The 26,480-nt window shown below is 44.8% G+C and overlaps 1 protein-coding gene across 2 annotated transcripts in view; it reads right to left on the reverse strand.

Moving 5' to 3' along the window:
* Positions 1-1,032: 1,032 nt before the first annotated feature.
* NIPA1 (NIPA magnesium transporter 1) overlaps positions 1,033-26,480 on the reverse strand; it is a 43,516-nt gene continuing 18,068 nt past the window's right edge. Inside the window, exons 2-6 of one of the 2 annotated variants that reach the window (XM_063716120.1) lie at positions 20,398-20,445; positions 18,944-19,034; positions 17,030-17,103; positions 11,162-11,322; positions 1,033-7,089 (exon numbers count right to left, since the gene is read on the reverse strand). In XM_063716120.1, coding sequence (XP_063572190.1) covers positions 6,578-7,089; positions 11,162-11,322; positions 17,030-17,079 — 723 coding nt within the window. In that variant the 5' untranslated portion in view covers positions 17,080-17,103; positions 18,944-19,034; positions 20,398-20,445 and the 3' untranslated portion in view covers positions 1,033-6,577. The remainder of the gene's footprint in view (positions 7,090-11,161; positions 11,323-17,029; positions 17,104-18,943; positions 19,035-20,397; positions 20,446-26,480) is intronic. The other variant, XM_002825204.3, reaches the window with a different exon arrangement.

Below are 26,480 nucleotides of genomic sequence, written 5' to 3' on the forward strand. Positions count from 1 at the left end.
CTCTTGTCGTCCAGGCTAGAGTGCAGTGGCACGACCTCGGCTCGCTGCAACCTCCACCTCCCGGGTTTAAGCGATTCTCCTGCCTCAGCCTCCAGAGTAGCTGGGATTATAGGCACACACCACCAATGCCCAGCTAATTTTTGTATTTTTAGAAGAGACGGGGTTTCACCATGTTGGCCAGGCTGGTCTTGAACTCCTGACCTCGTGATCTGCCTGCCTTGGCCTCCCAAAGTGCTGGGATTACAGGCGTGAGCCACCGCCGCTGGCCTTTTTTGTTTTGTTTTGTTTTTGAGGCGGGGTTTTGCTCTTGTTGCCCAGGCTGGAGTGCAATGGTGCGATCTCGGCTCACTGCAACCTCTGCCTCTCGGGTTCAAGTGATTCTCCTGCCTCGGCCTCCTGAGTAGCTGGGATTACAGGCATGTGCCGCCACCTCTGGCTAATTTTGTATTTTTAGCAGAGACAGGATTTCTCCATGTTGGTCAGGCTACTCTCAAACTCCCGACCTCAGGTGATCCGCCCACCTCAGCCTCCCAAAGTGCTGGGATTACAGGCGTAAGCCACCACACCTGGCCCACAGGTAGACATTTTCTACATTGTTACAGAGATCTAGAGGCTAGTCATTTTTCTTTTTTTTTTTTTTGAGATGGAGTCTCGCTCTGTTGTCCAGGCTGGAGTGCAGTGCTGTGATCTCGGTCACTGCAACCTCTACCTCCCAAGTTCAAGTGATTCTCTTGCTTCAGCTTGCTGAGTAGCTGGGACTACAGGCGTGCACCACCATGCCTAATTTTTGTTATTTTTTAGTAGAGATGGGGTTTTACCATATTGACCAGGCTGGTCTCAAACTCCTGGCCTCAAGTGTTCCACCCGCCTCAGCCCCCTAAAGTGCTGCGATTACAGGCATGAGCCACTGCACCCAGCCTAGGCTACTCATTTCTAAAAAGAGAATAGGAAAAATGTGAGGAACTGGGATGATCTGGAACCTGAGACTACATGAGCATTTCAAGTAAAAGGGAAAAAAAAAATCAACAAATGTTCAGCTAGAAATAAGTTATTTTATTTTAAAACACATACAGATTAATAAATATTACTGGAAAACTTAATAGCCTTTTTATTTACATGAGGCAATAACAACATGCTATGACTACATCTATAAAGCAAAATATAAGCAGGTCTTAGCCACTGACACATGTGTCTATGTATGCTAATTAGAAGCTCCCCAATACATGTCTATGACAAAACTTTTACACAACCAATCAACATTTGACATTTTTTACATCTTCTTCCTCTCTTTCATGATTATATTCCATTTTCAAGAAAATAATAGTTATCCTTTGAAAAGGCAAAACACTCAAGCCACTGAAAAACAGTATCTAAATTTCTGTAAAGTGCAAAAATACTAAGGTGGGGGGCAATTATTATATTCTGACAAATAAATATTCTGAACTTTTCAACATGACCCTTTGGCACTAGTGGTTTGAGAGCCTTGACATTCTCCTGGTGTCAGTTCAGCATCAGGGTTGAGCTGCTTGGAAGCAGGAAGTTCAGCGTCATTTATTACAAATCCAGTGCAACAGAATCCACGTGTTTCACAGCTCATTAAATCTTTTTCAGAATACAGACCTCGGCCGAATGTCAGGAGCCCATCACACCATCGGAAGGTGATCTTTCTGTGCGGCTTTCTTAAGTCCCTGTTTAATTTCCATATTTTACAATAGAACATATAAAACCCTTTCTTTTAAAACAAAAAAAGGAAAACTAAAGCTTCATGGAATCATGCAAACTTTACACCCCGCACTTCCTTTGCTTTCTCAGCGCATGAGGCTGTGTGTTCTACAGCATGGTCCTGAGCAGACTCCATGGTCCGTGCAAGCGGAGCTTCCACTGTGCCACTCCCAGGCACTTCTGAACACGGTGCTCTCATCTCAGGCCACCTGAACACTGCGGAAAGTGCCAGTGTTTTAGAAACAATTTAAAGAACCATCCCACCCCTTTAGAGGTAGAAAAACTGAGGCACAGAAAGGTTAAGAGACTCACCTATGTTTGCACGATTTAGGGAAAAATAGAGAAAAGAAGAAAAACATCCCCCTCCCTGGCTCCTGCTCTGCTTTTTAAATGCTTTTGGGTACATGTGAAATAGATGTTTATTTACACGATCCTTGTTCTACTGAATATCAACTTTTTACTAGACAACATATTTTGATGTAACAAAGTTACATTTTCTTAAAATATAATTATGTTGTTGCACGTGAGGAATGTGAATGAAACAAATGAGTCGTGGTAGTGGGCCAAATTCTCACTGCTGTTCCTGTAATTCTGAACCTTTTCAAGTATACAATGGAGGTATAAGAATCTGGCCAGATGTGAAATATCACCTATAAGCTAAAGGACAGACCCTTAAAATTCATCACCAGTACAACTGTGAGGTGGAAATGAGGAATACAAAAAATTGAGGTATTTTATATGATAAACTGTCTTGTGGTGTGACTGGTGTACAAATTGGTCTTTTCTTTCCAACTCACATTAACAGAATCTACCTATGAATATGAGTAAAATCTATGAAAAATGAACACGGATATGTCCTCGGGAGGAAGGTCACTGTTAAGGAGTCAATGATACATTTTTGGTCCCTGAGAAGGCAAAACACCAAGACTCCATCCAATCCTGCCTCATGGGCGAACAATGCCCTTGGTGTCAGACACCATGAAAAGGACAACTTCAGAACACAGAAGCTAATCCATGCCGTCGGGAACAGACCTCACACTGAAATGTTCTCTTTCAAAGTTTCCTGCTTGGTGGCAGGAAGCCTAAGTCAGCATCGAGCAGGCGTCAGGTCGGAGCAGCGCGATGGGAGGGACTCTGGGAACCACCGGAGTACTCTCTCCCCTCTTCTGGGTTAGCTGAGCAGCTTGAAGAAGAGGAATCCCCCGACCAGACAGAAGGGCAGCAGCCTGTGCCCATCACACCTGTTTCCACGGACCAGGTGTCCGTGCACACCTGGGAGCCACTGCATCTCCAAAGTCTAGAACTGGCCCCTAGAAGTTGAGCACAACATTTACAAAGAGCTGAGTCATCTAGGAAGAAGGAAAATAAGACGACTGCACAAGTGAACAGTGCTCACTTCTACCAGAAAACAGATGTGAAATCCAAAGAAGAACAAACACCAACACATTACTGCTGGGATGAACTTCTGGAAAGACAACTGGGTGTAGTAAATTGGCTTGAAGAGGAATTGAAAGAATATTCCTTATTGCTGAACAAAGAGCTGCGAAGTATATTTCACTAACATTCTGATAGCAAAAGATCTCAATGAGAGCTGAGCAAGGCCACCAGAACACCGGATTCCTCCCCAAAGTCCCCAGTATGGGCAAGGCCTCACTCCATGTGGCACTGGAAGGACTTCCCTCCCCAGCACCTTCTCCACAGAGATGGCATGGTCCTGCCAGCCGGGAAGATGCTCCAGGGGGGCTTTGTGGTGCTAGGTTAGGGTTAGAATCCTTAATTGGCCCTACCTTTGATCAATGAGCAGAACAGGAAGCAATCTTTTCAAATGCAAATATTCAGAGGAGAAAACAAGGAATTGCCCAAGAAGAGGAGAGAAATGGCCTATTTAAGTTATCTATGAAGAGGAAACCTGCATATTGTGATCAAAACCTTTGATTTTAGAGGATGCTTGAAAACAAGGATACAGTAAGCATCTTTTCTTTCAAAGAATAGTATGATAATGAAAATATTTCAAGTACATGTACTGTTGGAAAGACCACTAAGAGATCTATCCATGTTCTAGGCCCTCCCCCAAAGTTCTCACTTTGGGGCTTTTTTTTTCATTTTCAAACGAATGATGAAAACATAAATTTTTAAAATAAATACTATTAAATCAGAAGTTATATGCTCTATATTAAATTTGAAAATTAGACTGTTCAACCACTGGTCATGTCATTTACTTTGAGGCTAGTGTCACATGCTTGAAAAACAATGGATGATATGAACTTTGTTTCACTGGAAGAAAAGCTATGTATCCTACTGAAGTATCTGCTGAACAGAGGTAAACCTGAAAGATTCTAACTGTCCCAGGACCAGTCACCTTCAAGGGTAGAAGAGCTATTAATACTTTTGAGATTTTGTTTCACTCTAAGAATATTATAGAGAAGATCATCGGGTATCACCTCTCAGTATCAATGGTATAAATGTGGATTAAAATATACTAAGGTACACCAAGAGCTGCCTTTAAACTAAATTTCCCATGAAAGCTGTAGCAACACAAATGTGATCATTTTCATGTGACACATGAACTTTCTCATTACACTTGTTAGCCACATGTATTCTTTGAATATCTCACACCCCTTACCTAGGAAACTATTTTTATGCCTAAAAGTATATTGATACTGCTACATAACGTTTTCAGAAAGTTCAGTTCGGTAAGTTAAGGCCTGCATTCCTAAAAGCACTGATGATAAAAAACAAAACCTGCCAGAGCCAATAAAAAGAGTAATGGACTTTGAGCATTTGTTAACCATCCATTAAGAGAGGATTTAAAATTTTTTTTAAATCATGCTGTTGCTGCTCTCAGTTCACAAATCACTGACAACCCATGATCATCATGTACACTTTCACTTCATAAAGGTATTTTTCTCTCTATATTAAACTAGTCTCATTTTATTTAGCCTCTTTACTCAACACTTTAGGAAGCTATTCCTTGAGACTTTAGAAATGTTCTTTTTGCCTACAAAAACACATTTTTTTCTTACTGAGGAAATTTAATTGGGTACTATTCAATTTTATGTTCTACTTCACCTAATCTACTTTACCCAACCCCATCTTTCAACTTGGCATAGTTCCCTGCTGAGATAAAACACTGGCTGTGAAATACATGATACCGTGGTGAAATATCTGCATCACTTCATGCTTTGCTCCCACTTGGAACACATGGATGGGAACACTATAGACAGAGAATGACCTCTTTGATTCAAATACTGGCATAATTAATGGCTCTTTTGCATTTAAGACACATAATGAGAGGTTAGCTGAGGAACTCTAGGATGCTCTGCTATTGCAAACAACAAGGAGATGGCTACATTCACTGGCTTTTTGTTAGAAAATCTTTTGAAAACTGTGTGTTGCAATTTGTAGAATCTAGCCTAACCTCAATTGTGTCCTTTAACTTGTTCCTGTATGACAGGGTACTCGATATATGAGCTATTGAACAGGTACTCTCCCACTTAACCTTATTATCAAGTTACCTAATTTATTTCTTCTGAATGGCCATAAATGCTTGCTGATAAAGAATGTGGATATATTTGATACTGGATCCCAGGTACAGAGATTGAATACAAATAAAATAATACCTCATGCTACTTAAATCAACTGTCTTTAATTGGACAATAATCACGTTAAACGGATCAATTTGCTCTAATGTCTCCTTAGTCTTGACTATCTTCCAGTGAATATACAGTCATGAACCACGTAACCACGTTTCTGTCAAAGACATACCACTTATGTGGCGGTGCTCCCATAAGATTATAACACCATAGTTTTACTGTACCTTTCCTATGTTTGGAAACACAAATACTCACCACTGCGTTACAATTGCCTGCGGTATTCAGTGCAGTCACATGCGGTACAGGTGTGTGGCCCAGGAGCAACAGGCTGTACCATCTGGCCTGGGTGGGTCATAGGTGTCCCATCTAGGTTTGTGTAAGTGCACTCCATGATGTTCACACAATAAAGTCACCTTACAATGCATTTCTCAGAATGTTTCCCTACCATTAAGTGACATGTGACTGTATTATTTCTAACTGCCTTATACATTTGTAACTTGAATATTGAAATATTAAAGCATACTCGAGGAAGTTACATTATTCTAATCTAAGAACATATACACAGTAAGAGTTAAATTAAGTTAATAATTCAAGTGATAAAGGCACTGAAATTGATTTGAGCTATTGAAAAGTCATCCTGCCAGTGGAACACTACCTCATGTTCATTAACTCTTCTCTCTCTCTCTATTTACTATTAAAATGTCTTGGGTGGGGGTGGGGGTCGAAGAGTCAACTTGTCAGAGGATTAAAAACAATTCAATGTATATGCCTCTTATTTGGATGACATACTTGAATGTTATACATGCTTAATGCAAACTAACACAACTACAGACACATTCACTGTACAGTGCCAGAGTTCAAGACAACAATCTCTCATTTCCAAAGTAATCTAAGTAAAAGTATCTCTGCTATCCTGTAACAACTAACCAGAAAGAGCACATTTTTTCTGTTTAAATAATGTTAAAATGTTTTAAAAGAAGAGAATATTCATGAAAGCTTCCAGGTTAATGGAAATGAAAATGAGATTCGTCTCATCAGAGACAGATGGTGCCAGGCAACCGCTGGGCACCTTTGGGCTGCAGAGGGCTGGCTGGGCCTCTGCTCTGGTGCTGAGCCATGCTCCCCGCTGTCCACCAGACCACCTGTTACTATCCAGTCAATTCTAACACCATGATCGAGGACCTCTTCTACTTCACATCCAATCGGGGCCAGAAACCACCTCCAATGCCTGTTCCTCGAACCATCCAAGCTCCTATTGCAATCTAGTCTGTTTTCATATTAGATTTGTTCATCTCCCCAAGGTTGAAATTGAACTCTTTGAACACCTGTATAAGGACAATCCCCACGGAGACGGTAGTAAATCCACAGGCCATCCCCAAGAAGTCCACCAGGCCCACATTGCTCCACTCCCGGAAGAGGATGGCTGAGGCCAGCAGGACCAGCGTGGTAAACACGACGTAGTAGATGGCCCCGAACACCGAGGAGTCGAAGCACTCCAGTGCCTTGTTGATGTACCTGAACTGGACGATGATGCTGCAGCCGAGCACGGCCAGGAGCACCAGGCACAGGCAGAGGGCTCTCTGACTGGACGGGTTGTTATGCAAGATGTCTTGGGCTGCCAGCCCGATGCCCTTGGTGGAAGGCACGGTGAAACTGCCCAGCAAGGAGCAGATGCTGATGTAGACCATGATGTTGGTGGGCCCATGGGCCGGCGCGATCCAGAAGATGAGCAGCAGGAGCATGAGCAGCACGATGCACAGGTAGCCCACAAACACTGGAACACAGACAGCACACAGTCACCCGGAGCCGCCGCCTAGCAGGTGCAACCCACGGGGTGGACTGGGGCAGCACCTGGGCCCCCACCCGCCACCCGCCTCTACTGTGGCACAGCCCTGGGGGGCATGCGGGCTCTGGCTTGAATTTACCCAAGCCAGACCCACTGATTTCATTCCACAAAATTATTCCCATCATTTTCACTGTTAAAACATTTATAGCCGGGTTAGCCAGATGCGGTGGCTCACGCCTGTAATCCCAGCACTTTGGGGGGCCAAGGTGGGTGGATCATGAGGTCAGGAGTTCAAGACCAGCCTGGCCAAGATGGTGAAACCCCCTCTCTACTAAAAGTACGAAAATTACAGTGCGCCTGTAATCCCAGCTACTCGGGAGGCTGAGGCAGGAGAATCACTTGAACCTAGGGGGTGGAGGTTGCAGTGAGCCGAGATGGCACCACTGCACTCCAGCCTGGGTGACAGAGCAAGACTCCATCTTTAAAAAAAAAAAAAAATTTACAGCCGGGCACGGTGGCTCACACCTGTAATCCCAGCACTTTGGGAGGCCGAGGTGGGCAGATCAGGAGGTCAGGAGATCGAGACCATCCTGGCTAACTCGGTGAAACCCTGTTCTCTACTAAAAATACAAAAAATTAGCCAGGCATGGTGGCATGCACCAGTAATCTCAGCTACTCAGGAGGCTGAGGCAGGAGAATCGCTTGAACCTAGGAGGCAGAGGTTGCAGTGAGCCGAGATCACACCACTGCACTCCAGCCTGGGCGACAGAGCAAGAGTCCGTCTCAAAAAAAACAAACGAACCATTTACAGCTCCTAAATGTTTACATGGTCCTCTATCGGAACCGTTCTCTTTTTTTGTTGTTGTTTGTTTTGTTTTGTTTTTTTGAGACGGAGTTTTGCTCTTTGTTGCCCAGGCTGGAGTGCAATAGCGCGATTTCTGCTCACTGCAACCTCCGCCTCCCAGGTTCAAGCAATTCTCCTGCCTCAGCCTCCTGAGTAGCTGGGAATACATAAGCGCCTGCCACCACGCCTGGCTATTATATTTTTAGTAGAGACAGTGTTTCGCCATGTTGGCCAGGCTGGTCTCGAACTCCTGACCTTAGGTGATCTGCTGTCCTCGGCCTCCCAAAGTGTTGGGATTACAGGCTTGAGCCACTGCGCCCGGCCTAGAACCATTCTCTTAACAATACAAGTTAATGGAGATGCTCCGAGGTTTCAAAAAAGCGCCGGGGAATCCAGGGGGCAGGGGTAAGGCAGGGGACAGGACGGAGGACTTTAAGCTGTGGAGGTGTTTGTGGGTTTTGCAATGATTGGGGGCTGCATCCAGTGGGCAGAGGCATGTGCAGACAGCAACCCCCAGCCCCATCAAAAATCATCCCATTCTCGTCACAACTTCTGAATGTCTCCTTGGACTTGTAACTGAAAAATATGCCTGTAATAATCAGAGCCTAGAGACTATTTTATGTGTGAAACAAAGTAATTTTTGCATGGATTTAATATATGCTGAATTTTTCAGACATGTCACTTCCATGTAAATTGAGGGAGGATTGTTCTTTCTTTGATCAAAACTGCGTTAAGAGTTATGCTCCATCTGAGGATCATTTTGTTCATGGCAAGACCTCAAGAGTCCAAGTCAATAACATTACACCCCCACGTCAGTCTATATCTGCAGCTACCAGATTCTCAACCACTCCTCACAAGGTGTGGGGTCGGCCAGCTTCAATAGGTCTTCTCTTGTAGTGGGACCTGGGCATTTACATATTGAAATGGATGTTTTGTTTTAAAGTATTGTCCTGGTATTTCTCCTTTATATTACAGTTAGGGCATTAAATTGATGGTTTGAAATTGTGTGTATAAGGAGGTTGTGTTTTCCATGAAATCCATTCCAACATCACAAATGGACCTGAGAGGGCTGGGAACTGCTGGCTATGCAAACCAGCAAGTATGGACATGCAAACCAGGGTGTGGACATGCAAACCAGCGAGTGTGGACAAGAAAACCAGTGAGTGTGGACATGCAAACTAGGTGTTAACATGCAAACCAGCGAGTATGGACATGCAAACCAGGGTGTGAACATGCAAACCAGGGTGTGGACATGCAAACCAGGGCGTGAACATGCAAACCAGGGTGTGGACATGCAAACCAGTGAGTGTGGACAAGAAAACCAGCGAGTGTGGACAAGAAAACCAGTGAGCGTGGACATGCAGACTAGGTGTGCACATGCAAACCAGGGTGTGGACATGCAAACCAGGGTGTGGACATGCAAACCAGGGTGTGGACATGCAAACCAGCGAGTGTGGACAAGAAAACCAGCAAGTGTGGACATGCAAACTAGGTGTGCACATGCAAACCAGGGTGTGGACATGCAAACCAGCAAGTGTGGACATGGAAAGCAGAGAGTGTGGACAAGAAAACCAGCAAGTGTGGACATGCAAACCAGGATGTGGACATGCAAGCCAGCGAGTGTGGACGAGAAAACCAGCAAGTGTGGACATGCAAAGCAGCGAGTGTGGACAAGAAAACTAGCGAGTGTGGACATGCAAACCAGTGAGTGTGGACATGCAAACCAGCGAGTGTGGACAAGAAAACCAGCAAGTGTGGACATGAAAACCAGCGAGTGTGGACATGAAAACCAGCAAGTGTGGACAAGAAAACCAGTGAGTGTGGACAAGAAAACCAGCGAGTATGGACAAGAAAACTAGCGAGTGTGGACATGCAAACCAGCGAGTGTGGACATGCAAAGCAGCGAGTGTGGACAAGAAAACCAGTTGAGTGTGGACATGAAAACCAGCGAGTGTGGACATGAAAACCAGCAAGTGTGGACATGCAAATGCAAACCAGGGTGTGGATATGCAAACCAGCAAGTGTGGACATGAAGACTAGGTGTGAACATGCAAACCAGGGTGTGGACATGCAAACCAGCGAGTATGGACATGCAAACCAGCGAGTGTGGACAAGAAAACCAGCGAGTGTGGGCATGCAAACCGCGAGTGTGGACATGCAAACCAGCGAGTGTGGACAAGAAAACCAGTGAGTGCGGACATGAAAACCAGGGAGTGTGGACATGCAAACCAGCACGTGTGGACATGCAAACCAGCGAGTATGGACATGTAAACCAGCATACTGATGTGGAGGCAGTTTTGTGCTGGCAGCTGCCTAAACTTGTTGGTAAGCAACACAGGGTGGTCTACTTAAAGTGAAATCTATACTTTAAGTCTGTTGTAATCATGTAGATAGTAGTTTTTAATGCATTTATCAAAAAAAAGGACAAGCACGGTGGCTCACGCCTGTAATCCCAGCACTTTGGAAGGGCGAGGTGGGCGGATCACGAGGTCAAGAGATCAAGACCATCCTGGCTAACATGATGAAACCCGTCTCTACTAAAAATACAAAAAAAATTAGCCGGGCGTGGTGGCGGGCGCCTGTAGTCCCTGGCTACTCAGGAGGCTGAGGCAGGAGAATGGCGTGAACCCGGGAGGCGGAGCTTTCAGTGAGCTGAGATCGCGCCACTGCACTCCAGCCTGGGTGACAGAGTGAGACTCCGTCTCAAAAAAAAAGAAAAGAAATTATGTCAAAAGATATATAAACAGGGCTATATGAGGAATCTAAACTTAAGAGATGCCAGGTCTTTGTTCTCACAGAGCTTCAAGCTGGAGGGAGCAAAGTGCTGAGGTGGAGATAGAGTGGGCAGGGCACACCAGGAAAGGTACGTCGGGAGGGGTGGGTGGCAGTCAGACTTGGGAGGGTGGTCCAAGGGGAGCCACTGTGGGAAGGGAAGACACCCATGCACAAGGCCCCAGAAGAGAACCTGAAGGAATACCAGGCCACGGAGGCTCCCCCCAGGGCCTGAGGATCAGGAGGGAGGGTGAGGGCAGAGAGCTAGCCTGCGAGCACAGCCCACTGATGCACATGCCCAGAGAACACAGATCTACAGTAACAGATCAGGGTGGACACATGGTTCCTCTGCCCTGCCAGGAAGCGTCCATTTTGAAGACGTGGTTTAAAAAGTTAGGACTCCTAGTGCAAACTTTCTTGGCAGTGCTGCTAGAAAGGAATTACCTGGATTGGTCAGCTTCTCTTCCAGCTCAGCCTGAGTCGTCACACTCTCAGACTTTGGGGAGTGGATAATCAGCACGACAGAGCCTGCACAGCTTAGCAGGCACCCCAACTTGCCCAAGATGTTGAGCTTTTCCTTCAGGAGATAGGAAGCTAAAATGGACCTTTATTGAAAAAAGAGAAATCATTAAAGTTTAAACCAAACTACCTGACCTTTCTTCTAACAGCAGATATTTTATCTAGAAAAACCATTTTCTTTTTCTTCTTTTTTTCCCTTCAAGAGACCACCTCCCACTCTGTTGCCCAGGCTGGAGTGCAGTGGTGCAATCACAGCTCACCACAAGCTTGAACTCCTGGGCTCAAGTGATCCTCCTACCTCAGCCACTGGAGTAGCTGGGACTACCATGCCACCACACCCAGCTAATTTTTTAAAAATTTTGTGTAGAGACTGGGTCTCACTAGATTGCCCAGGCAAGTCTCAAACTCCTGGGCTCAAATGATCCTCTTGCCTTGGCCTCCCAAAGTGCTGGAATTATAGGTGTGAGCCACCATGCCTGGCCAGGATTTTCACACCAATTCCATGTATAACCACTACGTAGTTAATGATACACATAACTTACACCACTATATTACTATGTCAGCACATATAAAATATACCAGAGTATAAAAAGTTTTATGACTGACCAAAAATAAAAGTAATGTTTCCTTACTTATAAAAGGAACCAATCAAAAATACTAATATTTATGCTACATGGAAAAGTAGGGTACAAAAACTGTCAAAATAATTATAAGTAATGCATGATAAAAACAAAATAAATTAAGTGAAAAATGCACAAACAAAAGAAAAAATAAAAATGCTAATAGTAATTGCAGTATAGTAGAAGTAGTATGGGTGGTTATTTCCTCTAATACTGAAAACTTTTAAAAAGTAGTCACATTATTAATGCAAAAAAATGTATTCTTCAAAAACATCTATAATCTCCAGGCTTCTAATGTGTTTCTTCTCTTACTTCCCTGTGTAATTATCAGTATACAATCTGAATTGGAACACCTTGCCCTCAGTAAGTCACAGGACTGGTCATTCTCACTTTACTCATGTCTGTGCTGAAGACGATCAGAAAACAGGAACGTCCGGGAGAAGGGCATACCAGGCTCAGGTATGGACCGGATTACTTCCTTTAATACCTATTTTAAAGATAAGGAAACTTGAGCCTCAGAAAGGGTCAGCATTGAACCTAAGGCCACAAAGCTAACAAGAGATACAAGCATGGTCATGACACACCCACAGGTCCTAAACAGCCTACTTTTCCCTTGTACCACTTTGTATCCTTGTCCCTAGACAACCTGTTCTTAAGAAGCTCCCAAAAGTGTCGTTGGGGAAATAAGCAACATCACTGAAAGAAACAACAAAAGACATGACTACACGACTAGATGTTAAATAGAGAAGCTCCATTGAGTAGCTGCCCGGAAAAGGAGAAACCAGAAATGCAGCGGGCTCACAGGGCAAAAAGTGGGCCTGGAACTGGCCTCGGGCAATGGGTGGACTATGCCAAGGTGGGAAAGGGTTGCCATGCATGAAAGTGGACAGTATGAGTCACGAGGCCAAATCATCTCTTATTCCATTGTGGAATACCAGAGGACAGTGCCATTTTCATTCATTTATTGAGACAGAGTCTCACTCTGTGACCCAGGCTGGAGTGCAGTGGCGTGATCTCGATTCACTGCAACCTCTGCCTCCCGGGTTCAAGCGATTCTCCTGCCTCAGCCTCACGAGTAGCTGGGATTACAGGTGCCCGCCACCACGCCGGGGGGATTTTTGTATTTTTAGTAAAGACAGGGTTTCACCATGTTGGCCAGGCTGGTCTCAAACTCCTGACCTCAAGCGATTCACCCGCCTTGGCCTTCCAAAGAGCTGGGAGTATAGGCATGAGCCACTGCGCCTGGCCGACAGTGCCATTTTTAAACTCGGTTATCTGACCTTTTACTGATGCATTGTAAGAGTTTCTGTTTTGTTTTCTTTTATTGAGACAGTTTCCCTCTTGTTGCCCAGGCTGGAGTGCAATGGTGCAATCTCGGCTCAATGGAACCTCCACCTCCTGAGGTCAAACAATTCTCCTGCCTCAGCCTCCCAAGTAGCTGGGATTACAGGCATGTGCCACCACACCAGGCTAATTTTTTGTATTTAGTAGAGACGGGGTTTCACCATGTTGGCCAGGCTGGTCTTAAACTCCTGATCTCATGATCCACCTGCCTCGGCCTCCCAAAGTGCTGGGATTACAGGCATGAGCCACCATGCCTGGCAAGAGATTTTATGTATTCTAACTACAAGTCCCTTATCAGACATATACTTTGAAATTTTTTCTCCCACGAGTTCTCAATTCATTCATGGCATCCTTTTAAGCAGAAAGGTTTTTAATTTTGATGACATCCAATTTATCTATTTTCCTTCTGTTGTTTGTGCCCTTCGTGATCCGCCTGCCTGGGCCTCCCAAAGTGTGGGAATTACAGGCGTAAGCTACCGCGCCTGGCCAGTTAAATTTATCCTTAAGTATTTCATTCATTTTGGTGCTACTGTATATGAAATTGCTTTCTTAATTTCGTTTTTGGTTTGCTCACTGCTACTGAATATAGATGTAATTTTTTTTTTTTTTTTTTTTTTTTGAGATGGAGTCTCGCTCTGTCACTCAGGCTGGAGTGCAGTGGCACAATGTCGGCTCACTGCAAGCTCCGCCTCCCGGGCTCACGCCAACCTCCAGCCACCCAAAGTGCTGGGATCACAGGCCTGAGCCACCGCGCCTGGCAGATGTAATTTTTTTTTTTTTTTTTTTGAGACGGAGTCTCACTCTGTTGCCCAGGCTGGAGTGCAGTGGCACAATCTCAGCTCACTATAACATCTACTTCCCGGGTTTAAGCGATTCTCCTGCCTCAGCCTCCCGAGTAGCTGGGACTACAGGCATGTGCCACCACGCCTGGTTGATTTTTTTTGTATTTTTGTAGAGACGGGGTTTCACCATGTTGGCCAGGCTGGTCTCGAACTCCTGACCTCAGGTGATCTTCCGGTCTCGGCCTCCCAGAGTGCTGGGATTACAGGAGTGAGCCACTGCGCCCGGCCTCAGATGTAATTTTTATATATTGATCTTGTGTCCATCAACCTTGCTAAACTTATTAGTTCTAATAATTTCTTAGTGATTCTTTAGGACTCTCTATATAAGATCAGGTCCTCTGCTGGGTGTGGTGGTTCATGCCTGTAATCCCAGCACTTTGGGAGGCCAAGGTGGGTGGATCACCTAAAGTCAGGAGCTCAAGACTAGCCTAGCCAACATGGCAAAACCCCATCTCTACTAAAAATACAAAAATTAGCTGGGCGTGGTGGTGGGCACCTGTAGTCCAAGCTCCTCGGGAGGCTGAGGCAGAGAATCACTTGAACCCAGGAGGCAGAGGTTGCAGTGAGCCGACAGCACACCAGCCTGGGTGACAGAGTGAGACTCCATCTAAAAAAAAAAAAAAAAAAAAAAAGCTGGGTGCGGTGGCTCACACCTGTAATCCCAGCACTTTGGGAGGCCGAGGGGGGCAGATCACAAGGTCAGGAGATCAAGACCATCCTGGCTAACATGCTGAAACCCCGTCTCTACTAAAAATACAAAAATTAGCTGGGCATGGTGGCGGACGCCTGGAGTCCCAGCTACTCAGAAGGCTGAGGAAGGAGAATCACTTGAACCCGGGAGGTGGAAGTTGCAGTGAGCCAAGATCACGCAACTGAACTCTAGCCTGGCGACAGAGCGAGAGTCTGTCTCCAAAAAAAAAAAAAAAAAAAATCAGGTCTTCTGCCAATAAAGGCAATTAACTTCTTCCTTTCCTTTCCAATATGGATGCCTTTAATTTGTTTGCTTGCCTAATTGCTGTAGCTATAACATCTAGTACAATGATGAATAGATGAGGTGAAAGTAGACAGCTTGTTTTCTTCCTGATCTTAAGGGGAAAACATCAACTCTTGTGCCATTAAGTACGACGTTAGCTGGGGTACTTTCAGAGGCCCTTTGTCAGTTTAGGAAGTTATTTTCTATTCCTAGCATATTAAGAGTTTTCGTCATGAAAGAGTGTTGAATTGTACTACATAATTTTTGTGTGTCTTTTGAGATGATCACATGGTGATTATTCTATTGCTGTGGTATATTGCACTAATTTATTTTCAATGCTAAATCTACTTTGCATATTCCTGGGATAAATCCCACTTGTATAATCCTTTTTATATATTGCTGGATCCAACCGGTTAGTATTTTGTTCAAAATTTCTCCATCTATATTCATAAGAGAATTAGTTCATAGTTGTTTTTTTTTAACGAGCTTTATCTATCTTTTCTTTATCTTTGTTTTTTTGGGGGGTGGGGGGACAGAGTTTTGCTCTGTCACCCAGGCTGGAGCAGTGGTTCGATCTCAATTCACTGCAATCTCCGCCTCTCAGCTTCAAGCAATTCTTGTGTCTCAGCCACCCAAGTAGCTGGGATTACAGGTGTGTGCCACCACACCTGGATAATTTTTGTATTTTTAGTAGAGACAGGGTTTTGCCATGCTGGCCAGACTGGTCTCCCTGGGTTCAAATGATCCACCTGCCTTGGCCTCCCAAAGTGCTGGGATTACAAGCATGAATCACACTGCGCCTGGCCTAGATCTTGTACTAGAAGAAAAAAAATGGTATAAAAGACAACGACATAAAATAATGGCATAACAGGTCAATTGTCAAAATTGGAATATGGAGGCTGATTTGATACATGTATCATAACAAGGTTAAATTTATCGAAATTGATCACTGTACTGTGGTTATTTGGAGAGAATCTGAGTATCTCTAGTCTTAGAAAATACTAATTGATGTGTTCAGGGGTAAAGAATCATAACTTATGCTAAAATGGATTTTTTTTAAAAAACAGGGAAAAAAAATCACATCACATTCATATAGAACAGTGCTTCTTGACCAGGGGTGGTTTGCCCCGCAGGGGACATCTGCCAATGTCTGGAGACATTTTGGGGAGGTTGAGTGCTACTGGCATCTGGGAGGTGAAGGCCAGGTTGCTGCTAAACACCTCACAATGCACAGAATGGCTCCCTCAACAAAGAGTTATCTGGCTTCAAGCATCAACAGTGTTGAGACTGAGATACCCAGATGCAGAGAAAGTGTATGATGAGGCAAGTGGGTAAGATGTTAGCAGTAGGTGTGTCTGGGTAAGGGGAGATGGGCATTGCTTTGCTTATACTTAATCCTGTTTCCTTTCTGTAATTTGAAAATATTTCCCAGAAGTTTTTTAAACCTCTTTCTAAACACAGCATGTTCAGATGATTACTTTATCATACATTACACTATTACAGAAAGAAGTGAACCTATTTGGGGGCTCTCTATTCTATTCACTGCTACACAGACTTATTTTTCCAGTGCCACATTCTTTTCATTTCTGTTTCTACGTAATTCCAGCAACCCCATCCCATTATCAAGAACAGAACTGCTTTTAAAATATACATATATACATACATATTGGCCGGGCGCTGTGGCTTAGGCCTGTAATCCCAGCACTCTGGGAGGACGGCGGGTGGATCACGAGGTCAGGAGATCAAGACCATCCCGGCCAACACAGTCAAACCCCGTCTCTACTAAAAATACAAAAAAAATTAGCTGGGCGTGAACCCAGCAGGTGGAGCTTGCAGTGAGCCGAGATCGTGCCATTGCACTCCAGCCTGGGTGACAGAGTGAGACTCCGTCGAAAAAAAAAAAAAAAAAAAAAAACCCATATATACATACATATATGCACACTTTGATAATCATCTTTGATTTTTTTTTCCAAATTAATTTTAGTTTTATTCTGTTTAAAAGAAAAGGTCTTACTGGGATTCCAAGTTGAAGACAAGCTTTTTATCCAGAACACCATCTGACATGGTTCCTACAGTGAATAACACCTCCTGCAGATGTGGAGCAGTGAACATTTCTGGTGAAGTGACTTAAGCATCAAAGTGCATGAGAACAGTTCTAAGGAAATTAACTGAGCAAAACATTTTAGTATATGATATATGTGCATTCAATGTGCCATGTGCCAAGATCACCAGGTCAGGTTGTTTATCTGCCTGATTATCTTTCAGGGGGATGGGTCGCAGAAGCTGGAGGAGTGTTTCCCAAAGTGAGAACACTCTTGCCCTCCCAGTGCCTCAGAGCCATCCAAAACGCAAAGGGACGCCAAGCCACACATGATAGCAGTGTATGTGTTCACGAGAAAAATGTGCCCCACACACATTCTCAAGGCATCACATGTGAAAAACATGGTATTTAGGTCACAGAACCTTAATGCCTACGTGACTCTAAGGTGTAAACTTCAATACATCCATCATGGACACACTTCTCTGCAAGGATTTGGGCGTCTGTCTGGAATACAGCAGAAAACCAATGTATCCACGAGTTAGAAACTTGGATTTTATTTCTCTTCTACCCTATTTCTATTTATAATGATTTCTTCAAAGACAAATCAGAATATAAATAGGTTCACAGGAGGATATATGTTATTTAATAAGTATGTCATAAATCATTTTCGCAGTAAGTAGAGAGTCCAGCTGCAATGTTTGACGGCTTGCAGCCCTCAAGTTCCCATTCCCCCCCTTTCCCCTTTGCCCCACAACCGGGCAACCTGATAAGAAGCCTACTCGTGTGTATCAATTAAAAAGATGATTTAAAATGGAGAAATAAAATTTAAAAAATTAATAATAAAAAATGAAATTAAAATTTAAAAAGAAGCCTGAGCACACACTGGGTCCCTAGAGTCCTCAGTCCCCGGAGTCCTTGGTCCCTTGGCATGGGCAAAAACTTCACTCCATGCCAGCCCGGCCTAAGCATGGAAACCCCACCCAGCCCACCCCACCACCTAACTACAATAAAAATCCAAAGGTCCCCCTCACTCGTCTCACTCAGAACCAAACCCGGGACCTTCTCCTAAGAAAATCCACGTGCTGTTGACTGCGTCAGTCATAAATCCTATTTCACATCCATCGGTGCCATGTGTTATTCATCCCAACCTCTGTAATTTCCTGGGCTGAGGTGGGGACTGACTGGCATCCAGCAAGGAATGCTAAGCACCCCAATAAAACACCAACTGAGTCATTTTGCCTAATGAGTTCTCAGAATAACTTTGCCAAGGTGTCAGAAGACTCTCTAGTCTCTAAGATGTACTCCAGGACAACGATCAGGAGAATGAGAGCATCAGATTCACTGATAGGCAGGAAAAATGAGTTAGAGTTTCAAATATACTAAATATCTAAGAAAAGGGTTAATACTACCCAGAACTATATTTGAAGGGATAAAATTAAACGATATAGAGTAGAATACTGAAGATCTATCTTCTCTCTTTTTTTTTTTAAGGCAGAGTCTCGCTCTGTCTCCCAGGCTGGAGTGCTGTGGTGCCATCTCAACTCACTGCAACCTCCGCCCCTCAGGTTCAAGCAATTCTTGTGCCTCACCCTCCCGAGTAGCTGGGACTACAGGTGGTCGCCACCATGCCCGGCTAATTTTTTGTATTTTTAGTAGAGACAGGGTTTCGCCATGTTGGCCAGGCTGGTCTTGAACTCCTGACCTCAAGTAATTCACCCTCCTTGGCCTTCCAAAGTGCTGGGATTACAGGCGTGAGCCACCATGCCCGGCCTGAAGATCTATCTTCTATTACAACTTTGCTCTTACTACTTTAACAGAAACATTTAAAATGAAAAGTTGTTATATCTACGCTACACATTAAATACCAAACACAATCTTGGCTCTCACCCGAACGGTACTCCAAGGGCGCCCAGGGGAGTTACCAGGACCGTGGGGACCGCCGTGTAAGCCAGGAAGTTTCCAATCTGGCCAACAGCCACTGTCAAGAAAATCACAAGGATACCACTTACAATTATAGAGCTCTCTTCCAGCACTGATCACAGTTGAATTACGCAAGGCTCTGCCCTGAAAGGGCTACTTCATTCCCATTACTTGTGAAGAATCACATCTGGGGTGTCATCTGCATATTTAAGGGGTCAGGGGTCAGGACCCACACCTTCACTGGTCCCATCAGTCGGGTGAGTAGGTTCAGCCCTCCATGGAAATGCCGAACCTAACCAGCAGTGACTGAAATGGGCGCGCCACTGGGCATATCTCCGCTCTCTTAACACATCCTTGTTTTCACACAAATCAGGCAGAACTTCCTGTGCACCCTCTAGTGGCCTGGGACCTACTCTGGCATAGGCAGCTGGCCACGGTGACAGGCCACTGGCATAGCAAGAGGATACAGTACTGTCGCACAAGACTGCAGCAGGGACATCACCCAGACAGAGCGTAAAGAGGAGCTCTTCAAGGAACAGAATTGGTATTGCCACGTAATGTCGTATTAAAAGACAAATGTGACAAACAAAGTACATGATGTTTCTTTTTTTTCTTTTGAGACAGAGTCTCGCTCTGTCACCCAGGCTGGAGTGCACTGGCGTGATCTTGGCTCACTGCAGCCTCCACCTCCCAGGCTCAAGCAATCCTCTCACCTCAGCCTCCAAAGAGCTTTGAAAACAGGTGCATACCACCAAGCCCAGGTAATTTTTGTTTTTGTACAGACAGAGTTTTGCCATGTTTCCCAGGCTGGTCTCAAACTCCTGGGCTCAAACAATCCACCTGTCTCAGCCTCCCAAAGTGCTGGGATTACAGGCGTGAGCCACCATGCCTGGCCAAACATAATATTTCTGAATTTCAAAGACAGTTGTCCTTTATAATACATTTAGAGTTCTGAACTCTAATATTATTTATCTTTACATTATAGCACATGACCTGATCTTTGAGTCATGAAACTTTCTGTTAAACCAACTGTGTTGAGAAAAACAAGGCAGCCTAACATGGAATTTCACCAAATGCCAACAGCCCGACTACATGAGTAAGCAGGAGCTGTTTTAATTTCTTCGGGCCCAGGACAGATCAGCCTGGACTGAATTCACGGCTAATCGTGGGCTGCAGGGGCCTCCACGAGCTCCTAACTTGTCCTTCTGCACTCTCATCCTGGGAGGAAGGGGAGCAGGGAGAGTGCCCTGGGGAGGCAGGGACATCTGAACTGAAAGGCATGCTTAGGGCCTGGGGAGAGGCCACGTGACACCCTCTTCCAAAGAACAGAGCCACCCTAGCCCAGCCGCTCCAGCCCTGCCCAGACCAGTGATGGATTCTAAGAAAGGAAAAGACCAGACTTCGCCACACAGGCTACTTACTTGCGATTGTGCCAGCCCACCACACAATGTCTGTTAAATAGGAAGTACCTATAAAAGAATGAGATAAAAAATGTCAGGAAAGTGGGTTTACCAGCTACATATATCAGGAAGAGGTTTACAAGCGAGAAACTTTTGACATGAAAACTGAAGTTGAAAAGAATGAATGTCATACTGTTTATTCACCCTAAAGAGAATCTTTCATCTATAAATGGCAGCATTAGAGACCACCGAAAGTGGCAAAGTCAAGATATTTTTTGCAACCAACACAGGCTGACCCAAATAAGGAAATGAAATCTTTATACATCAGTTTTCTTTCACCCAACAAGCTACCACAAAGACAGACATTCCTTCAATGGAGTTTTATTTTTATCTCAAAAGGGTTTGAGTCTTTAAAGTCCAACTCTCTCATGAATTTACTGTAGTCCGTTTATATAAGAATTTTATTATCATAGGGTTTGACTTCCTGCTTAAACAAGTCACTCAATTTTCATTATTTATAACTCTTCTGATTCTTCTTTCAGCCATGCGGGCACCACATCCTTACACTCACCTGATGCTCTGACATTTGACCTGAGACTTGCCAGCATCCTCTCAGGTTACCCCACCCATCCCACGCAGGGCAAGCGGAGCCCCAACACCTTCCTCCCTCCCCCTGCCTCTTGATATGTGTGTATGGTGAGAGGTCTCCCAACCTTTGAGACAGGTTTGTCCTTCAGATATGGCAAAACGCTAAGCACTTTTTTTTTTGAGGCAGAGTTTCACTCTTGTTGCCCAGGCTGGAGTGCAATGGCACGATGTCGGCTCACTGCAACCTCCGTCTCCCGGGTTCAAGCGATTCTCCTGCCTCACCCTCCCTAGTAGCTGGGATTACAGACATGTGCCACCATGCCCGGCTAATTTTGTATTTTTTTTTAGTAGAGACGGGGTTTCTCCATGTTGGTCAGGCTGATCTCGAACTCCCGATCTCAGGTGATCTGCCCACCTCGGCCTCCCAAAGTGCTGGGATTACAGGTGTGAGCCACCATGCCTGGCCTTCTTTTTTTTTTCTTTTGAGATGGAGTCTCACTCTGTCACCCAGGCTGGAGTGCACTGGCACAATGCTGATTCACTGAAACCTCCACTTCCCGGGTTCAAACAATTCTCCTGTCTCAGCCTCTCGAGTAGCTGAGACTACCGGAGCATGCCACCATGCCTGGCTAATTTTTGTATTTTTAGTAGAGATGGGGTTTCACCAAATTGGTCAGGCTGGTCTCGAACTCCTGACCTCAGGTGATCCACCTGCCTCAGCCTCCCAAAGTGCTGCGATTACAGGCGTGCACCACGCCTGGCCTGCTAAGCATTTTTTGAGGAGATTTTTTGTTGTTAACTGCAGATTACAGTAATGAATTCTTTTTTCTTTTTTTGAGATGGAGTCTCACTCTGTCGCTGAGGCTAGAGTGCAGTAGCATGATCTCGGCTCACTACAACCTCTGCCTCCTGGGTTCAAGCGACTCTCATGCTTCAGCCTCCTAGGTAGCTGGGATTACAGGCGTGCACCACCACGTGCAGCTAATTTTTATATTTTTAGTAGAGACGGGGTTTTGCTATATTGGCCAGGCTGGTCTTCAATTCCTGGCCTCAAGTGATCCACCCACCTCGGCCTCCCAAAGTGCTGTGATTACAGGAGTGAATCACCGTGCCCAGCTGCAGTAACTAATTCTAATTGTTTTTATTCTCAGTAGTAAAACCACAATTTGGTATAAGACACATAGCCTGCTAGCCTGCTTAATGGAGCAGTAGAGCTACAAGTATTACAAAAAGTACCTACAAAATGAAATGGGGGCTGGGACCGGCGGCTCACACCTGTAATGCCAGCATTTTGGGAGGCTGAGGCAGGATGATCACTTGAGCCTAGGAGTTCAAGGTCAGCCTGGGCAACATAGCAAGACTCTATCTCTACAAAAAATTTAAAAATTAGCTGGGTGTGGTGGTGCATGCCTGTGGTCCCAGCTATTCAAGAGGCTGAGACAGAAGAATCACTTGAGCCCAGGAGGATGAGGCTGCAGTTAGCCATAATCATGCCACTTCATTCCAGCCTGGGTGACAGAGTGAGACCTTGTCTCAAAAAAAAAAAAAAAAGAAAAGAAAAGAAAAGAATATTGCTATTTGATCACATCACAGTAAAAACTGATTTAGGCAAGAATCATTAATGGATACTAAAACAAGTGAATGAAAATTTACTGAGTCACCTCCATGGGTTTTTCTTATTAATTACGAACAGAAAAAGTTATTTTTATAGAAAAGCCTGATGGACACTGGCTTAGCCAAGTGGTCAAAGTCCCCAGCACCAGTTGTGCCACCTGCCTGCTGTGGCTGTCTCCCAGCTCTGAGCCATGCCCTGCCTCTGCTGCCAGGCTCCACTGGAGAAGACAGCCTGGCACCACTGGGGCTCCTGCCTGGTGTCCCTCTCAGTGTATCTAATACAAACAGGACCCAGGGTGTCCTATGAAGCAGAAAGTTTAGCGAAGCTTAAGAATGTCCCATGGTGGGCACTGCAGGAGAGTCAGCTATTAATACAGAATCAATGTTAGATTTCTAAATGTGCTAATCAAAGTGGCTATCCCAAAATGCATGCCGAATACTTGAGTGAAAGGTCATCAGGTCCAGAATACTAGTGTGAAAAGTCTGTGGACCAGTTTCCCAACAAAACCACCATAACTAATAAATAAAGTACTTAAAAAAGTGGGCTGGGTGTAGTGGCTCACTCCTGTAATCCCAGCACTTTGGGAGGCTGAAGTGGGTGGATCACAAGGTCAGGAGACCAAGACCATCCTGGCTAACACAGTGAAACCCCGTCTCTACTAAAAAAAATACAAAAAAAAATTAGCTGGGCATGGTGGTGGGCGCCTGTAGTCCCAGCTACTTGGGAGGCTGAGGAAGGAAAATGGCATGAACCTGGAAGGCAGAGCTTGCAGTGAGCCGAGATTGTGCCACTGCACTCCAGCCTGGGCAACAGAGACTGACTCCATCACACACACACACACAAAAGTGAATTTAAACTCTGTGGAAATTATCCTAAGGGCATATAGAAAATATCTCCTTTTTCATTCCTGATTTTAGTAATTTGATTCTTCTTTTTTGCTTGGTCAGTCTAGCTAAAGTTTTGTCAATTTCATTGTTCTTTTCAAAGAACCAACTTTTGATTTTGTTTTTATTGGGTTTTTAGATTTTTTTTTCTTTTTGAGACAGGGTCTCACTCTGTTGCCCAGGCTGGGGTGTAGTGGCATGGTCTCTCAGTTCACTGCAACCTCCATCTCCCAGGTTCAAGTGATTCTCCTGCCTCAGCCTCCCAAGTAGCTGGGATTACAGGCATGAGCCACCACACCCAGCTGTCCTTTTATTGTAATGAACATAGTTTGGTCAGGATGTTTTGTGAAGTCATGGGATTCCTACTACAGCAGCTGGACTGTGTGACCCTCCTACAGTGAAAGCTGGTCCAAGGATGACAGTGACCAGTGCAATGAGGCCCATAGGCTCCCCCTGTTCACTGCTATGGTTATCCCAACATTGATCATCACATAGTATATGTTTTTGGCAGTTTATAAAATGTCAAAAGTCACAAAATGAGGAGGAACCTGGAATACCAGGTACACAGGAATGGCAAAGTGAACAAAATGGTTTTTGTTCTTTTCCCAAAGGGTCCAGATCAGTTCCAAGCATTTCAGGCCCTGCAACTTGTACTCTCCATCAAGAGTCTGGATTTGCACAAATCAAAAGGTGTTCAGGTCACCCTCACCTTTTAAACCAGTAATAGGCAAAATTTTTCTGCATCCACAGACATTAAGCAAGTCAGGTTTTTCTCCACCCAGGTACCTGTCCCATACCCCTACCCATAAACAAAAGTGAAGCTCCTGCACATGGTCCCTGAGAGCCTCGGTCCAGGAGTGTCCCCTCTGTTCTGCCCTGAAGGAAGTGCATGGCTGTGTGCCCAGCTTCCTCACTGAGCTGGCTGCTCCATTCTCCCTCCTCCTTCTTCAGCCAAGAGCTCCTAGGAGCCTGCATTCCATGTTAGCCCTTGGCCCCTGTCATACAGATATCTGTGAGGATATCTAAAACAACTGGGTTTCTTCACAGTTTCACCCTAAGCATTGCTGCCCCTAAGCACTGTTGTTCCAAAAGCTCATTAGCCAGCACTCTCAGTAGGTATCTATGCCCAAGCTTCTCCTCTTCCCAGCTGATGATGGTCCTCTATTAATCTGCAGGTCCTCCGGCCTCAGAAAGAACAGGGAGCTGCAGCACTGAAGGATGCAGAGGATGCTGTTTGTCTTGCCACACTCACGCCTCCTCCCCCACTCCTAGGTGTGGGCTGCAGAGGACATGATCGCTAAGTTCCATTGGTTTTCCTCTCATTAGAAACCCTGGGTGCTGAGAGTTGCATAGCTGTTTATAACAGCTAAACTATAAAACAAAGAAGTATTTGTGCAAACACAAAAGAGCCTTGTCAGGATGATAGTATCAACTGACAGTGATGCTGTCCAACCAGGGGCATGTGGCTTTAGACCTTCCATTTAGTTATAAATGTGTCGGAAATGTCCTTAAAATACAGCTTTAGGCCGGGCGCGGTGGCTCACGCCTGTAATTCCAGCACTTTGGGAGGCCGAGGCGGGCGGATCACGAGGTCAGGAGTACAAGACCATCCTGACCAATATGGTGAAACCCCGTCTCTACTAAAAATACAAAAAATTAGCTGGGCATGGTGGTGGGCGCCTGTAGTCCCAGCTACCCGGGAGGCTGAGGCAGGAGGATGGTGTGAACCCAGAAGGCGGAGCTTGCAGTGAGCTGAGATCACACAACTGCACTCCAGCCTGGGCAACAGAGTGAGACTCCATCTCAAAATAAATAAATAAATAAATAAATAAGTAAAAAAAATAAAATACAGCTTTATAGTATAAAAATATAGATGGGGATCCAATGTATTTACCTTCTAATTATTCCACAAAAAGATTGCTTCCACTTATGTGTGCCCCTAACATCAACAACAGAAGTTGCTGATAAAAGCCAAGCAAGAGTGGATAACTAGTTCTTTGTAAATTAATGTATAAAAAAGATGTAACATAGTTTTTACAGAGTTCTCTTTTTCTTTTTCTTTTTGAGAGAGTCTCACTCTCTTGCCCAGGCTGGAGTGCACTGGCGTGATCTCTGCTCACTGCAACCTCTGACTCCTTGGTTCAAACAGTTGTCCTGCCTCAGCCTCCTGAGTAGCTGGCATCACAGGCTGCGCCACCACACCCAGCTAATTTTTGTATTTTTAGTAGAGACGGGGTTTCACCATGTTAGCCAGGATGGTCTTGTACTCCTGACCTCAGGTGATCCGCTCGCCTCGGCCTCCCAAAGTGCTAGGATTACAGGCGTGAGCCACTGCGCCCGGTCCTACAGAGTTCTCTAAGAAGGACTAAGAATAAATAAATATTCTTTCCTGACACCAGCACAGCCAGATGAAGGCATTAACTGCCTTCTGAGACATTAACTAAGCACTGCTGTGTACCAACTTAACTCATGGATTTAATATTTGAAGTTCTTTTGCCTGTTGGTTATTAGATATGCAGAACTTATGTTTCCTAAGAAATAGTTTGGCAATTATGGAAAAAAACAAAGTTTTATGACATATACTATCTAATTTTAAGATTTACTATAGGCTGGGCATGGTGGCTCACGCCTGTAATCTCAGCACTTTGGGAGGCTGAGGCAGGAGGATCACGAGGTCAGGAGATTGAGACCATCCTGGCTAACACAGTGAAATCCCGTCTCTACTAAAAATGCAAAAAATTAGCCGGGCATGGTGGCAGGTGCCTGTAGTCCCAGCTACTCACTCGGGAGGCTGAGGCAGGAGAATGGCGTGAACCCAGGAGGCGGAGCTTGCAGTGAGCCAAGATTGCGCCACTGCACTCCAGCCTGGGCGACAGAGCGGACTCCGTCTTAAAAAAAATAAAAATTTACTATAAAACTATATAATCAAGACAGTATGGTACTGGCATAAGGATAGACAAACACAACGGAATAGAGTTCAGAAATCGGTCCATACATGTACAGCCAGATCACAGACT

This window comes from Pongo abelii, chromosome 16, assembly GCF_028885655.2.
Source record: "Pongo abelii isolate AG06213 chromosome 16, NHGRI_mPonAbe1-v2.0_pri, whole genome shotgun sequence".
Taxonomy (NCBI): domain Eukaryota; kingdom Metazoa; phylum Chordata; class Mammalia; order Primates; family Hominidae; genus Pongo; species Pongo abelii.